The sequence below is a fragment of the Solea solea genome, chromosome 15 (assembly GCF_958295425.1).
Source record: "Solea solea chromosome 15, fSolSol10.1, whole genome shotgun sequence".
Taxonomy (NCBI): domain Eukaryota; kingdom Metazoa; phylum Chordata; class Actinopteri; order Pleuronectiformes; family Soleidae; genus Solea; species Solea solea.
In genome coordinates, this window is record NC_081148.1 from 23,426,691 (window position 1) to 23,441,535 (window position 14,845).

General features: G+C 41.9%; 2 protein-coding genes across 2 annotated transcripts in view; both read right to left on the reverse strand.

The window, feature by feature from the left end:
• Positions 1 to 14,845, reverse strand: part of LOC131474194 (protocadherin-15-like) — a 260,291-nt gene that overhangs the window by 10,454 nt on the left and 234,992 nt on the right. The window contains exons 31-33 of the mRNA XM_058651947.1: positions 13,803 to 13,979; positions 10,244 to 10,462; positions 6,247 to 6,366 (exon numbers count right to left, since the gene is read on the reverse strand). Of these exons, the coding sequence (XP_058507930.1) occupies positions 6,247 to 6,366; positions 10,244 to 10,462; positions 13,803 to 13,979 (516 nt within the window). The remainder of the gene's footprint in view (positions 1 to 6,246; positions 6,367 to 10,243; positions 10,463 to 13,802; positions 13,980 to 14,845) is intronic.
• Positions 956 to 4,000, reverse strand: LOC131474193 (protocadherin-15-like). The gene has a single exon (XM_058651946.1). The coding sequence runs from the start codon at positions 2,978 to 2,980 to the stop codon at positions 1,838 to 1,840; it is 1,143 nt and encodes a 380-aa protein (XP_058507929.1). The 5' UTR covers positions 2,981 to 4,000; the 3' UTR covers positions 956 to 1,837.

The window sequence follows — 14,845 nt, forward strand, 5'->3', positions numbered from 1 at the left end:
GGTGTGAAGTCTCTCTGAGGGAAACCGGAGCAAAGGTATTTTTTTTTTTTACAGCTGATGTTATATCCATCAGATGTTTTTACTTTGAAGAGCCAATAACTTCACTATCTTCAAATAAAACATGGCCTGTCAAAGAAAGTTTGTTTCAGTATGAGGGCCTGAAACTGTATCATAGACTCTTTTCATAACATTCATGAAACAATATCAAAACAAAACGAAACGGATCAATTTGAAGTTGATGATAGCAAGTGGCAGAATTTAGGATACTGTGGATACTTTTCCAATTATTTAAATATTATAAGGTTTTCCAGTATTCATTTGTCTACTGCTGCAACACATTCGTATTCTATTCTATTCTATTATGACCTAGTACAGGAGAAGGCTCTTTGTTGGTGGAGTGCACGTGAATTTCCTGAAAGATAAGCGGTTCCTTGAATGCATGTCGTAGCTGCTCCTCCACTCCTGCAAAATCCTAACTCAACCTGTTTGTATAAAGTTTGTTGCCCTGCAGGCTGTGAGACGTTGTATCAGTGTGATGACAACGAGCCCCAAGTCCCCCAGGGGAAGGGTGCCAAAACTGGACCAGTTGGAGATGGTTATTTTGGGACTATTCCTAACAGAAAAGCCAACAATTGCATTCTGCGCTGTACCCAACCGAACCGTTCCACTCCAGGGAAACACAGGCTTACCAAAAGAGGCAGCAGGGTCCTTGTGTTTATTTTGTGATTCAGTATGTGAAAGTACGATTAATACTTACAATATTATGCTCTGAAATTAAGAGTCTGACACATGTTTGGGCACCATTTTTTTCTGTTGGGCAGAGCACTACTGTATATGTCACATTCTGTTGAATCTTTGAGGCCCTGAGAGCACATTTGGTAGCACAAGTGGTTATTTTGACCTCATGGACATCACATGACTTTACCAACTGGTCAATTCTGTTGTACCTCTAAAGTAAATTCTAATATACTAGATCTTCTGCATTCAACAGCAGATTATTTTGTGTAAATCCTGTCTCCTTATTGCTGATCAATAATAATAATAATCTCACCTACATATCCAATCGATGTCCGTGCTTTTATTGTCCATGATCTGTTATTACCTCAGAATATCTCGGTGTATGTTTTTTCCATAAATTTGTGACACCTTAAAATAATAAAAATGTTACATATATGAGCTTAAATTACTGCAATAACTTTATTAAAGTGTTTCATCAACATCCCTCCTGAATTTCACAGAATATGCACTCCTGAAGGAAATTATTAGCCTAATAAAAATTTGCCTAATTTAAAATTTTGATGCAACGAAGCAACAACATCTTACATTTTAATGCTTTAAACCAGACCCACAGACCGCAGGAAAGAAAAAGAAAAAGAAAAAAAAAATTGGCTTAGTAAGTAATTTTGAGTATAAAATTATAATGTTATTAGAATGAGTTTAAATATCACACATATTTTCACATGGTGTTCTGACTAATCTGTGAACTCTGGGGGAATAGTTCCCAATATTGTTGCATCTAATTGCATTTCAGATCATTAAACATTGCAAATGAACCTGTAATCAGCCGGCGTATGCAATTTAACGTTCTAATTCAAGCTTATAAGCAGATTGTACAGTCGCTGTGACTGAACTGAGCACATTACTTGGCAGGTGGCACTAAAATTACATTTTCACACAAAGGTACGTGTAGAAAGCCGCAGTCTCACAGCCACTGTTCTTTGTCCTGGTACATGCTCGTATAAAATCCTACAACTTGTGTGAAGACATAACGGGAAAAAGAAAAAGAAACAGGCATGGAAAAGTAGAAATGGAAATAATGAGAGTATGAAGGAGAAAGTCACAAAATCGTGAATTGAGAGGATAGGTGATCATCAAGTTCTGCACTTTTTGATCCGTCCGGGTTCGTCGGCTGAACCTTGGCAGCCGCGTTCCCTTCACTCGTTTCACTCTCGGAACAGTTTGCATTCATTTGGACGGAAGAGTTCGTCCTTTTTGGCGCCGGATCAGACGTCTGCGGATCCTCAAACTCGTCAGTCACTTCCTGCTTCTTGTTAAAAGTGGGCACCTTGCAGTTCTTGTCCACTTGGCTGTACAGGTTGGCGACCGACCGCTCGATGTCGGCGAGGTTCTGGAGGTTTTTCAGGATTCCTCTGAGCTCCTTCTTTTTCCCAACGTCGGATTGCGGGGGGTCGAGGGGACGAGGGTGCTTTCGCTCCGAGACGGGCCGAAGCGAAGACAGGGACGGTAAAGAGGTGGGGACAAACTGGACGGGGTACAGCTGATTGATAGAAGGTGAGGGAGGGGGAGGGGGGGGAGGAGGGGGAAGAGGAGGCGGAGGAGGCGGAGCACGTGGTTTATGGTCAGGAGGAAGTGGAGCACGTGGTTTGTGTTCAGGAGGAGGAGGAGGAGGAGGAGGGGACGGAGGTGAAGGTTGTGGTTTAGGAAGCGAGGAGGCTGGAGCTGGAGAAGGTGGTGGACTGGAGGGAGGAGATGTTTGAGGAGGTTGTGGCTGTTGTGGAGGAGGAGGAGGAGGAGGCGCAGGGATTTCCGGCGGGTCGGGTATGATCTCCACGGTGATCTGACAGGGCTGTGCTGCCATGTAGCTGGAGATGCTGGTGCTGAACCTCCTGAGGACGGGTGGAGTCGGTTGTTGGGGCCACGACTCCTCTCCAAAGCCGGGGGGCCCGTCTCTACCGACTGATGTGGGGCTGTAGGAGTAATCCATGATGGAGAGCAGGGTCTCCGGGGTCAGCTCCAGCGTTTCGTTGCTGTCTCTGTCTCTGAGAAGGATAGAGGAGAGGGAGCAGTGGGACTCTCTGTTCTGCTTGAGGCTTTGTTCCTGCTGGGCCTGTTGCTCAAAATGCTTGGCCTGCTCTCTCACTGATAACTTGGTCTCCGTGCTGCCACTCATGTCAAGTGCGTCTGAACTCCTGATTCTCATCCCCCTGAGTATCTGCTGCTCCCAGTCGGCCTGGTCCATGAGCGCGTGTCTCCTTGGCACAGGGTAACTCTGCAGCCCTTCGTGAATACGAGCCGGCACTGACTCAGCTGAGTAGGAGGGAGAAAAGGAGAAAAGCCTTTTTCCCCGAGGACTCACCCCTCGCTCACAGCCATGAGGACTGCAGGGGGCACTGTTGTCGTCGTAGACGGGGTTGTGCGTGGTTCGCGGGTTGCAGTCGGAGAGAAAGGTCACGTTGCTCTCCGACCGGGGCAAGTTGACGCGCAGCTCTCCGTTGCCGAGGGCTGCAACGGCGCGACAGGCAAAGGAGTTAAAAATCCTCTGGTGGTCGGCCTCCTCAGTGAGAGACTTTTTAGCCCTGCCGCGATGAAAGGTGAGGGTGAAAAAAGGAAAAAAGAAATAGACTTGAAACAAGTAGAAGATTGATGGTTTAAGAGCGAGCGAAGCAAAAAAAAGGGTAAGGCGAGGTGAAAGCAGCGGTGTTCTGCGCCTGCATCTAAACCAAACTCTAGTGCTGTAACGTTCAATAACAAGCTCAACAACTTAATGATTTTAAATAACTCGACATAACCTTCAGTCTTCAGCGTATTCTTCAGAGTATAGCAGTTGAATAGAAACCCTATTCATTTTCTGCACCGAAATTGTACTTGACTTAACATGAGACTGTGAAAGGATGTGATCAACTCCCATTGAAGGCACACGTCTTTATCATACAGGAGGGTTTTCCCTCAGATATAGTAATACATCATATTTATATATTCACTGTTATATTTAGCATAAACGTGAAAATCGTGTCGGCTACGATTTCATTTAAGAACAGAGAATAATAAAGTATAAGATTTAGAAGCCATTATTTCACTGGATTCACTGTCACTGGATGCAGTAATGTAGTTCCTTCACTTCCCTTGAAGCTGCAAGGCTGGCAGACAACACAATTTAAAAGGAGGCTATGCTACGCTACATTAAACTTTAGTACAAGTTTTATTTTTCGTTGGGTCAGAGAGAATTTTCCAGATATGTGGATTCCACCCAACGACTGTATACTGTGTATAAGAGTGTACTGTGGGATGTGAAGGATCTTTCAAAATTAAGTTCCTTCCTTTTCAAACCTTTATTTATTTTGTTGCAAAACACACGTTTTACGGCAGTGACTCATCTTGTAAATCTGATTTAAGGCTTTAAACTTGACCAAAAGTATTTCCAGGACCTTGCAGAGGCAGGTCTGAGACTGCTCCACTCTGAAGAATAACAATGTGATGAGATCAAATATTGAAACAGTAGAAATTTGATTATGTCCAAAGGTATGGGACAGATAAGAACGTCACAGGGAGGCAACACTGAGAGACATGAAGGTATTAAGGCGACGGGGTAAAGAGGAGAAAACTACAAACTCACATGGGAATAAATTGGTTTTCAAAAAAAAAAAAAAGATAATACTAATTAAAATGTATTTACATCCAAAGGTTAAAGACGACAGGGTTAAGGGTTTTTAATTAAAGGTTATGTCGATGCCCGTATATCTACAGTAAAAGCATATGCTCAGCAAAAAGAAAAAAAGCCAGAGGGGAAACAAAGTGTGTGCTATTTTTGGAAGCAGTAGTGATTATATTCATGGAGCTGGTGTGTTTTGGGATTACTTACTGCAGTCTGAATCCAGAGAGATGGGGGGGGGGGCGGGGGATAGAGATGATGGAGAAGAGTGACACAGACAGATGGTAAGAACAGTGTGAAACAGACGAGGTGTTAATGTAAGAGGGGAGTCAGGGAGGAGGAGGCGTGACCACGAGGGCAGGTACACGCCGTGTTTTTGCAAACTGAGAGGAAAAAAATAACAATTTGTTGCCATGCACACGAAAACTGGACTTTTCTTGTGTCAAAGACGAGATTTTATTATGCACACGTTTTCTTTTGGAGCGGCTGCTGCAAAGTGTTTTTATTGGTTTTGTTGGTTTATAGGACAAGAAAGCTCCACAAAATGACCCCTAAATAAACGCCACGGCACAAATCCTCCAGGGAGCTTCTCTCCAGCTACAAAGTCAAACGCTTCTGCGCTGAGAGTTGGTCAACATCTGTGTCCCATGCCCACCTTTTTACAGCAGCAGTATAGTTTTAATGGCAACATTTACACTGACAATACGGTAAAAGTATGGTCATCATTTTAATGTAAACGCCAGCTTGTTATGTTGTATGTTAATAGTAAGGAGATAATATCACAGTGATACCATGCTACAGCTTCATTATGAGGTAATGTAATTGATAAATACTGCATTTTTCATTGTTATTACCAAGCTATTAATTGGTTATTACAATAAAATCAAGACTAACACTACAACACTACTGTACTGTAATTTAAGGTTTAAATGTAATATTCCCAAAAAAGGTATAGCACTTTTTTTGCACGCACCAAGAGGAATTCAACCAGAAAGTATATTTCCAGTAGAATGCAGTATGTGGCAAACTTGTCAACTCAATCTTACCGTGAGAGAAGGTCTTGCAAAAAATGCAAAAAGCAGTCAAATTAGAACTAAAATGAATGCACACATAAGTTAAAGTCAGTGCACAGTTGCAGAGTGTTGGTGTTTGGCAGAAATTTGAAAGCCAATGAGGAGCGAGATCCACTAATGCAGAAAGACAGAGTCAGACTTAAGTTAGACTTAAAGTGACCTGAAGAGCCCCAGGTGTCTCCGTAACTCATTTGTTTTACTCCACCATGCTGGCAGGCAACACTTCTGCTGTCGCCGAGTCGTCTGAGTTCACCGTGTAGATTTTATTAATTCACAAAGATCAGAATAGATCTGACCCTTATTATCTCCACGGGATGTTTTTTAATGAAATGTCTAATCCCCAGCATTTTCTTCTGATTAAATTCTAATAAATTCAAGTGACAGGTTACATGTAGTTTCACACTTAGACGCCTGTTTATGAAACTCTCGTTGAAGGGAGAGATGATTAGACGGAGAAGCTCCACTCTATTCAAGGTTGTCTCCACAGAAATCAAAACTGACCCCCGTCTGACCGGAGTTGCTGGTGGAGCCGAGAGCACATCGTTACAGAGACACTTTTAATGAACTACGTTAAGGTCGTAGACAGACAAATAAACAGTGTCTGTATCAACCCTGGCGAGCTGCTCCTGTCTGATGTCTCACTACGGAGCTGTTTTCAATAAATTCTTCCAAACTTAACCCATCACTGAGTTCACAGACTTCTTCACTGGTTTTCCGAAGCCTCGGTAACCAGAGCTCTATGTAATGAAAGAGGCAGATAATACAGGGTCGGGGTTCACTCACATGCTGCTGTCGCCCAGCTCTTCGTAGAGGTTGGCGGTGGGAGCGCCTGCAGGGGGCGCTTTCCCTCCCGGCGGCAGCGCCATCTGAATCCTGGCCGTTTTGGCACATTCTGCCTGCCGCCTGCGCACAAAACGCAAACATTAACGATCAAAAAAACATATTCAGATAAATCAGAATCTGATTTATCACAAGATTAAAAATACGACTGAATCTTAGCTTTTTCTCTACATTTGGTGAAGAATTGACTCGTTGCTTTCGAGGACAGTGTGCTGGTTAAAAAGTGAGCAGATGTCAGACAGACACCATCACTTATGCATGAAGTTACTGCCATGAATTAAATATGTGTGTGTGTTTGTTTGTTTTTGAAAGATAAGACAAAACAAGGCAAGACGAGCAGTAACTGGGAGTGAATATAAAGATGCTTGGTCACGTCTGAAGAGAAATAAATATCTATTCTTCACATGTGCATGCATAAAGACTTTCTGGATGCTTAAGATCAGAAAATACTGGTTTAAAAGGAATTTTGAAACAGTACTGTGATTTTTTTTTATCAGCATTACTGCAGCAATGTTCCGAGTGGGTAAGATGACATTTCTGTTACACTTGACAGGAGGCAACATTATACATCCCCCTCTTTATCGATTTGTCCACAGCTCTTGACGGAGTTGACCCTGATACTTTGAAAAAGTTCCCTTTTTCAAAGTCTGATAATTGCTGGAGGCAGATTTGTGAAGCTGTCAGTGCTTCTCGTTGAACTCGCTGTGAATTTGGATTCTTCAAAAGAAGAGGAATCTTTTTTTTTTTGCTTTTTGTTGTTTTCTGTCGTCTGGTGTTTTATTCCGGCTGCCGCCCGCCTTAATCCCGTCTCCCCGGAAAACGAGGCTCTTAGTCTCAATGGGATTATTTAAATCAAAACAAAACAAGCTCAAGGCATTGACAAATAATTTTAAATACAGTCACTCAAGCTGTTGTCGACAATATGGCTCGGGAATGGAGACATATGTCTGCAACACCGGCTCGTGACAGTGACATCCATCTCAGACTTCTTCAACGGCGTCTCGAATCTTACGAATCAGCAACGTTTGCTGCACTTTTGACTTTGAAAAGGAGTGGACGTGCATTTGTTTCACGTCTAAACTCAAGAGATCAATGAAACATGAACCCTTTGCTGTGATACACAATTTTATCACTCGTACAATTGTGACCTTAATTGAAACATTTAGCTGCTTTAAAAGCTTTTAATTATGCTTTAATAAATTCCATACTGTTCAACAATATGATAGGAAAAAAAAACGAAGAATATCTATTAGGATAAGGTCAAATTAGATTTTTTTAAATTGAAATGGTAAAAACCACCCTCTGTTGTAGAAGAAGAGCACACAGCGACTTGCACCTGTTACCATTGTGCCTATGGGGCTCAGCACTGCCCCCTATCAGTGCGGCACTGTACTTTCTGCCTGTGCATTTTCACTGCAAATTTACGGCCGATCAGAAAGACTGAAGAGGTCACACACATTCATTAAATATATGAGACGGACAGTAGAACGTAAAACCAAATGGAAACTGCCTAAAAAAATACTGTAATTAGGTGCACGTGTACAGTATACCCATGAATACCCAAATATTCTCACTAATCATGAAACTACTTTTTTTAATTTGGTCAGATATTTATGTCATGATATCTACCAGACTTTAGTTGTGTATAAAACTATATCTTAACAGCCCACAACAGTGAAATTAAACATATTCACAGACAGTTAATGCAAAATAAAACATGAAGATAACATGAAGAGGTTTAATTACTTACTCTTTGAACCTGGTGATGAATTGTGATGCAGCGGGGAGGAGGAGAGACAAAGACAGAGAAGACACATGTAAACATGTATAATTGCATAATAACACAACGTTAATGCAAGGATGAGTTTAATACAAATAGGTTTCAGTTAAACACGCGGATGCATTATTGTTGTGTTTTTAAACGCCAGACTGGGGAAATGGGTGAAAAATAAATGTACATGTTTTCTCCAATTTCTATGCAAATTAGGAAACACACACACACACACACACACACAGTGACTGCAGGGCTACACGCAAAAGCAGCTGTTGCTTTTTCTCCTTAAGTGAATCTTCTACACTTCATATCACCATTACTTATTCACAACAACAACAACGGCAACAAAAAATTCAATTATTCCACATGAATACACCGATTCTCCTTTTAAATATTCATTCCCAAATTAAGGGGGGAAATAATTTTTTCTTCCCCTAAATCATTAAATTTCCTTTAAGCAAAGTCACGTCGCCACCAACAAACAACAGAGCGCCATCTGTTTTGACAGTTTGCGCGCGGGGCTGATGTCACCGCCGACATTCGGTCGCCGCATTTGCATAAAGACGTCCACTCTGTCAATCTGCCGCGGATAAACATCGCTGTTTACGGAACATGAGAACATGATGAACATGATGAGAGCCCGACTCGTACCGGGGTGGAAGAGTTCACTGACCTCATGTGAACCGAACGGCAGTGCTTTAAATGTGAGAACAGTGCAGAGAGTCAGTCGGGGCCGAGGTGATTAAGTAGTGCGGAGACTCGCTGTGACGGTCACAATTGGCGGAGGATATTTGACACAAATAAGTGGTAATTAATCGGCTTTCATGCGGCGTGAGCACGGACGATAAGGCCAGTCGGCATGTCTGATGAGGGAGAGACACAGAGATAAAGAGGAGCGCAGAGCAGGAAGAAAAAACACAAGCAAACAAGCACGACGTGTGCTCTCACTTTATCTCGGGCTTCATATTCACACACGGACTCAGAAACGTCCCCAGACGATCTTATTTTATCTTTGTCATGAACACAGAGTCGTTGTAGGAAATGTCTTCATCTACACGAAACCCTCCAAAACGGCTCTAAACGCTGTAGTACACATGCCAGGCCTGTGAGTGGTGCTGTAGTGACGTCGAGCATTAAAAATAAGTACATTATTACAGTGTATAAGATCACAGAAACACAGAGAGAATGAAAGTTAGCACAGAGACCAAAAAACTCCAAATACAAGAAGACGATGACGATGAAGATGGCGACAGCAAATGCAAGAGAGAGGCGGGGCTATGACATCATCAGTGTCTATTTCTGTTATGTTAGTTCCATGTGGATAAAAGAACTTTAGCAGAAGTTGTTTTTCATGTGTACGCCCCCTAAAATACAGTTTTCCACATGATGTTTGTGGAGTTTCATTTATTTATGATTTTAGTTATGGGGTATTTTTCTAATTTGTTGAAATTTCATAAGTCTTAAATGGTTTGTATTTATATAGCAGTTTTCTAGTCTTGATGACCACTCAAATGTGCCTTACACAACAGGGTTAAAGGCCCTAGTATACCTCCACGGACTTGCACCTTCACCATCGGGTGGCGGTACAAGTCTGGACGCAGGGAACAGGACACATTCCTACCAAAAAAGAAGAGAACGATGCTACAGCTCCCTCAGTCAGTCGGTTAGAGGGTCGCCAGGTCGAAGCTCAGATGACTATCCTTGGCGACTACTTCATCTGATGTTTTTTCTGCTTGGTGGGCGGGGCTTAATACGCCAACTACTGGTTGGACGTAAAGTCAGTTTGCACATGTGCTGTCCACGCGCATGGGAGCTGGGAATCGAACCCTTCAACTTGAAAGAAGACTCGCTCTACCACTGCGCTACTATTGCCCCATCTCAGCCAAAAATATGTCATCAGATGAAGGCAAAAAAAGAAAAGAAGAAAAATCGACTGACCCTAAAGATCAGCACTGGTCATAGAAAAAGACGATGTTGTTCCACACAGACCAAACGTTCAAACAGAGTACAAACATTTCACTAAAGCTGAAGTAACACAGCATCTAACCAGATAATGGTCCGACTAATTAAAATACATTTCCCTCTTAGCGCCCGTGACAACCAGCTAAAGATGATTCATCGATCACAGGAGCCGCTGATCATCACCGAGGCGACAGAGTTACTCACTGTTTGTACGAGACCATGACGATGAGGATGGCAGGGATGCAGCAGAGGATGATGATGATGGCCAGAGCCAGGAGAGCGCCCTCGGTGTAGCCCACGGCCTGAGCCGCCTTCTTCACGCTGGCCACGATGTCCGGGGAGCGGATCTCGGTGACGCGGCCGCCCTCGCCGAGGTGCGGCTGGAACTCCTTGTTGATCTCCAGCACGTTCCCGTCGAGGAATCTGCACGTTTATGAGGAATAATGAGAGCGGGAGAAGCCCATTGAGTTCATAAATCACCTTAATCATATTAAAGTCCGGAATACGGAGTTTGCAGGTGTGTTTAATGGATTAGGTACAGGATTTTTGTTTCATTTTTGGTGTTTGGTTCTAGAGATGACACCTGACTTTACACCGGACTATCCAACAAAACTTGTCTTCAAATATATACCTTCTTTCCAATGAAATGTGTAGTTTTTTGTGACATGTTTGTGGTTTTGGGTCAACAGAAGACGAGACACAAGATGTTTGTGCACTTTAATGTCGTAACGTTACCTCACACCTGAAAAAATAGATTCTAAAATCAAACATTTCCCAGTAAAATACGTTAAACTGCATCTCATCACTCTCCTCTCATTTTTCCAGGCAGCTGCTTTGGCCTAAAAGCTTTGAAAAAGTGAGTGACGACGGCTGCCGGAGCCGCATGTTTGACAAACCTTACCTGCGGAGACACAATCAGAGTCAGTGACAGAGGGCTGAAAAAAAAATCCATTAAGCCGTTTATTCTTTATCTTTAAATACAAATTATACTGTCAAAAAAAAAGTGACCTTTCTGCCAACTTTGTGGATTGACTCACAGTCTTTTTTGCAGAGGTGTTAATTACAGACCACGTGGTCCGGCTTTGCATTAGACTTGATTTAAAAAGCACACACTGCACTGCACATGTTCTCAACATCCACTGGAACATAATGAATCACAAAGGACGCGGCACTCTGCCACGTGCCAATTACTGTCATTTTTGTTTTTCTATAGGTAAATAAATACGTGTGTCATTAAAGGAGGGAGAGTCCTGCATTCAAGGTGGCACACGGAGGAGCTCCATAAGTGCACGATCCACTCTGCGTTCTTTTCTCTCCCTTTGTGCGATCTGACAGCAGAGTCACAGATATATAACATGCAATTACCCCACTGTGTTGTCAGACATGCGCCGCATGCATAAAAAAAGGCCCTTTCTCCTGTGATCTAAATGCCTCCGCTGTCAGGATCTGCACGGAGAAGCTGATTCTCATTAAAGCAGGGATGTTGCACGCCTCTCTCCTACTGTAAAATTAGCTCCGTTATCTGAAAGCTGCCATTTGTGATCAGGGAAATAGTCAGTATTTGTATGTGGGGGGGAAAAAAAGCCTCAATTACCCCTACTCCATCCACCCCACTTAAAGAAAATGCTGCAGTTCTCTTCTCAAGGACACTGATATAATGCTAATAGATTCAGGAACATGCACAAAGCACCTCCAAATGTCACCGCAGCGGAGGATTTTCAAATGTTTTTGTACTTTTGTAACTTACGTTGAGACTCCATTAGGACCTGAAGGCTGACAATGATTTATGTTTGTTTCCTGTAATCGTTGTCGGTGCATTTGTCACGCAATACAAGAATATTATATTTGAAAGAAATCATATTATTTACAAACTACTTTCAATAATGTCATCGTGTTCGTGTTTCTCCTGGACTCTGGACTGAAGTGGCAAACATGTTTTTTGAGATAGCAACGCTCATTGGTTCCCAAAGACTGGGTCGCGAGCAAGGTTATCATGGAACGCTTATGAAATAACGAACATTGGAAAAATCGTTTTCGTTAACTGAAAGAAAAAGGAAAAAAAAACGATAACCAACTGAAACTGAATTGTGTGTTTACAAAACTAACTCTGCTTAATTTATACGTCTTTGTGATGAAGTGTATTTATTTTTTCTCCGCCGGCAATTACAAAAGGTTGTTTTTGTGATATAATGAAATGCTTTCAGTTTGTTTTGTTTACAATGTGGACAGAAGGTTATGCTTTGTTATTGGGTTGGTTCATCTAAGTGAATTAAATAACCCTCTCATAACACTTACACACTAGTACCATTCAACATCAGCACTATGATGCACATCTTGCACTTCAGTCTTATTTCTTGTAGACTGTTATATTTCATACAGAGATGTATCAAATTCATCATATTCACGTGTCCACATTTTTAAAATGGCATCTTTTGTTGGCTTTTTATGACACAAAATACTTATTATGAGCTTTTTGCTAACCTAACATTTGTTGCTAACCTTAGACTAAAACTAATAAAACCTGAACTAAAACTAAGCATTTACAAAAAAATGAAAACTCATAAAAATGAGCAAACCCGCTATAAAAACGAACTCAAACTAACCAATTTTAGACAAAAAGTCAAAACTATTATAACCTCTGTGTCAGGGTCTAATGATAGAGGGTGTAACTTGCTGTACACCCTCTATCCTTAGACCCTTTGAGGCAAATTGTGCCAATAAAATTGACTTGACTTGAAATTGACTTATGAATTAAGTAATTGATGACAAAAAAGTGACTAAAATGGCAGAAAAAAAATATAAATATATATATATAATATAAATATAAATAAAATACTTTACATACAGTATATACAAATCAAACTCCAGTTACACATTACAAATTTCTCGCTGAAATGCTGTCATTCACGTTTTAGTTTATTTATTTGTCACCTCTAGTTGCCGCACTTAAGTCCATCCTGGACCTCAACTCTTTCTTAGGTTATCTGGTGTTGAATTGAACTTGAACTCAATCCCTCTGGCTCTTGAGACTCCGGGTTTATAGACTCGACGTCTACACTGATCTACAGTAGCCACACAGCAGTGACAGCTCAGCGCTGCATGAATCTGTGACGCAGGAAGGGAAAATAACAGTTTTTGATATTTGACTGGCAACAACTCGAGTTCTGGTGGAGTCGAGAGATTTTCATATTGTTTAATATTTAACCAGAAAGCGCTCAGAAACAGGGGAAAAGTTTCGCGTGTTGCCAGCTTACAGGCCAAACTCTTCTCCTCTTTCTTCTAAAGAAATGAAGTCCTCCCCTTTTTTCCTGTGCAGATTTAACAGGATGAGACGAGTCCTGTTTCAGAAAGACCTTAAACACTCTCTATCCCTATGTCCAAAAAAACTAAAACTCGAATGTAGCGTTGACATAATCACACAGGCTTCTTGGGGCAGCCTCTGAGGCACCGACATGATGGATTGACGAACGAATTGAAATATACTCGTGTCTCACTCTCAATTGTGTTCATACCTAACCTCAACCCGCCCTGCTCTCGCCTTCCTGTGACATGTGACAGATTTGGTGCCGTAGTAGGATAATCAAAGTCGAATAATGGACACGGAGGCAGAGGGACAGCGGAGACGTTGTAGCAGAGGACGCCAGGGGGCGGCTGAGAAAGAGACATATGCTGATTCACTGTTTGGACTGAGGGGGAAAAAACAGAGACTGCTGGGAAAACATCAGGTGTCGGGAATATTTGTAATAACATTTCATCCACTCACTTGAAAAGCTCCTGGCGAGAAATGGCTCGGTTGGTGAGGGGGTCGATGGCGTACACCATCAGGTCCGACTTACTGTAGTCCTCCAGCTCAAAGCCGTCGCCGTGGCGGCGCGGCCCGATTGCCTCGACGATTATTTTGGCGCCCGGGATCTGGTCCTGGACGTGGCGCTCCAGAATACTTGTGTGAACACAAACACACACACGAGTCAGACTTTTTCTTCCCCCCCGTCTGATACTGACATCACATGACAAACCTGCGTATCTATCAACGATTGTATAAGCCGGTTACAGTCGTTTGTGCATCTTTGAAAATACTAAACAGCACATTTGTGCTTTTAAAAAGCCCAAATGCTCCAGTTCTGTCACAAATATTCTGTACAGAAGAAGAAATCAACAGCCCTCAGCATGACTCAGCATTATTTACAGTTTTTGCAGAGCTTTATGCAATAGTTAGGCTCACAATGAATTTAAGGTTTTCTATTTTTTTCCCATATAGACGACAGACTTTAAACAAGTATTGAACATAACTGTGAGTGTCATATGACTTCAACTCTGTTCAAAATTAAAATATAAAGCCTAAAAGGTGGAATTAGAATATCTTAGGATGTAATACGAGGAAAACATCCGCAACCTATTGATCAATAAATAAAACAATATGGGTGTTAACACTAAATTAAAGTCTTTAAAGTGAGAGTTCAGGGTTTGTTAAGACTTGTGGTTGTTTGAGGTACTGACATTGTCACCTAACTAAAAGCTCAGCAGATTAAACCAATGCTACCTTAAGTGAATTGGTTTGCTGCCTAATCTCACCATTAACGAGAAGAAACAGAAGTTTGTGTGGCTTTGTAAACCGCACACTCTCCAGGGATTTTAAATCACAGCACGCACACACTGTTAATCCACTGCTGCCTCAATCAGTGAGTTAATACTGGTTATTTTATGATTTTGATGGTTTGAAATCCATTGTTCAGATTCACATAAGTGACACAGATTTACCACAACGTGGCAGCAGTAGACCAGCACCTCCCGAGTAACTGTGAGCTT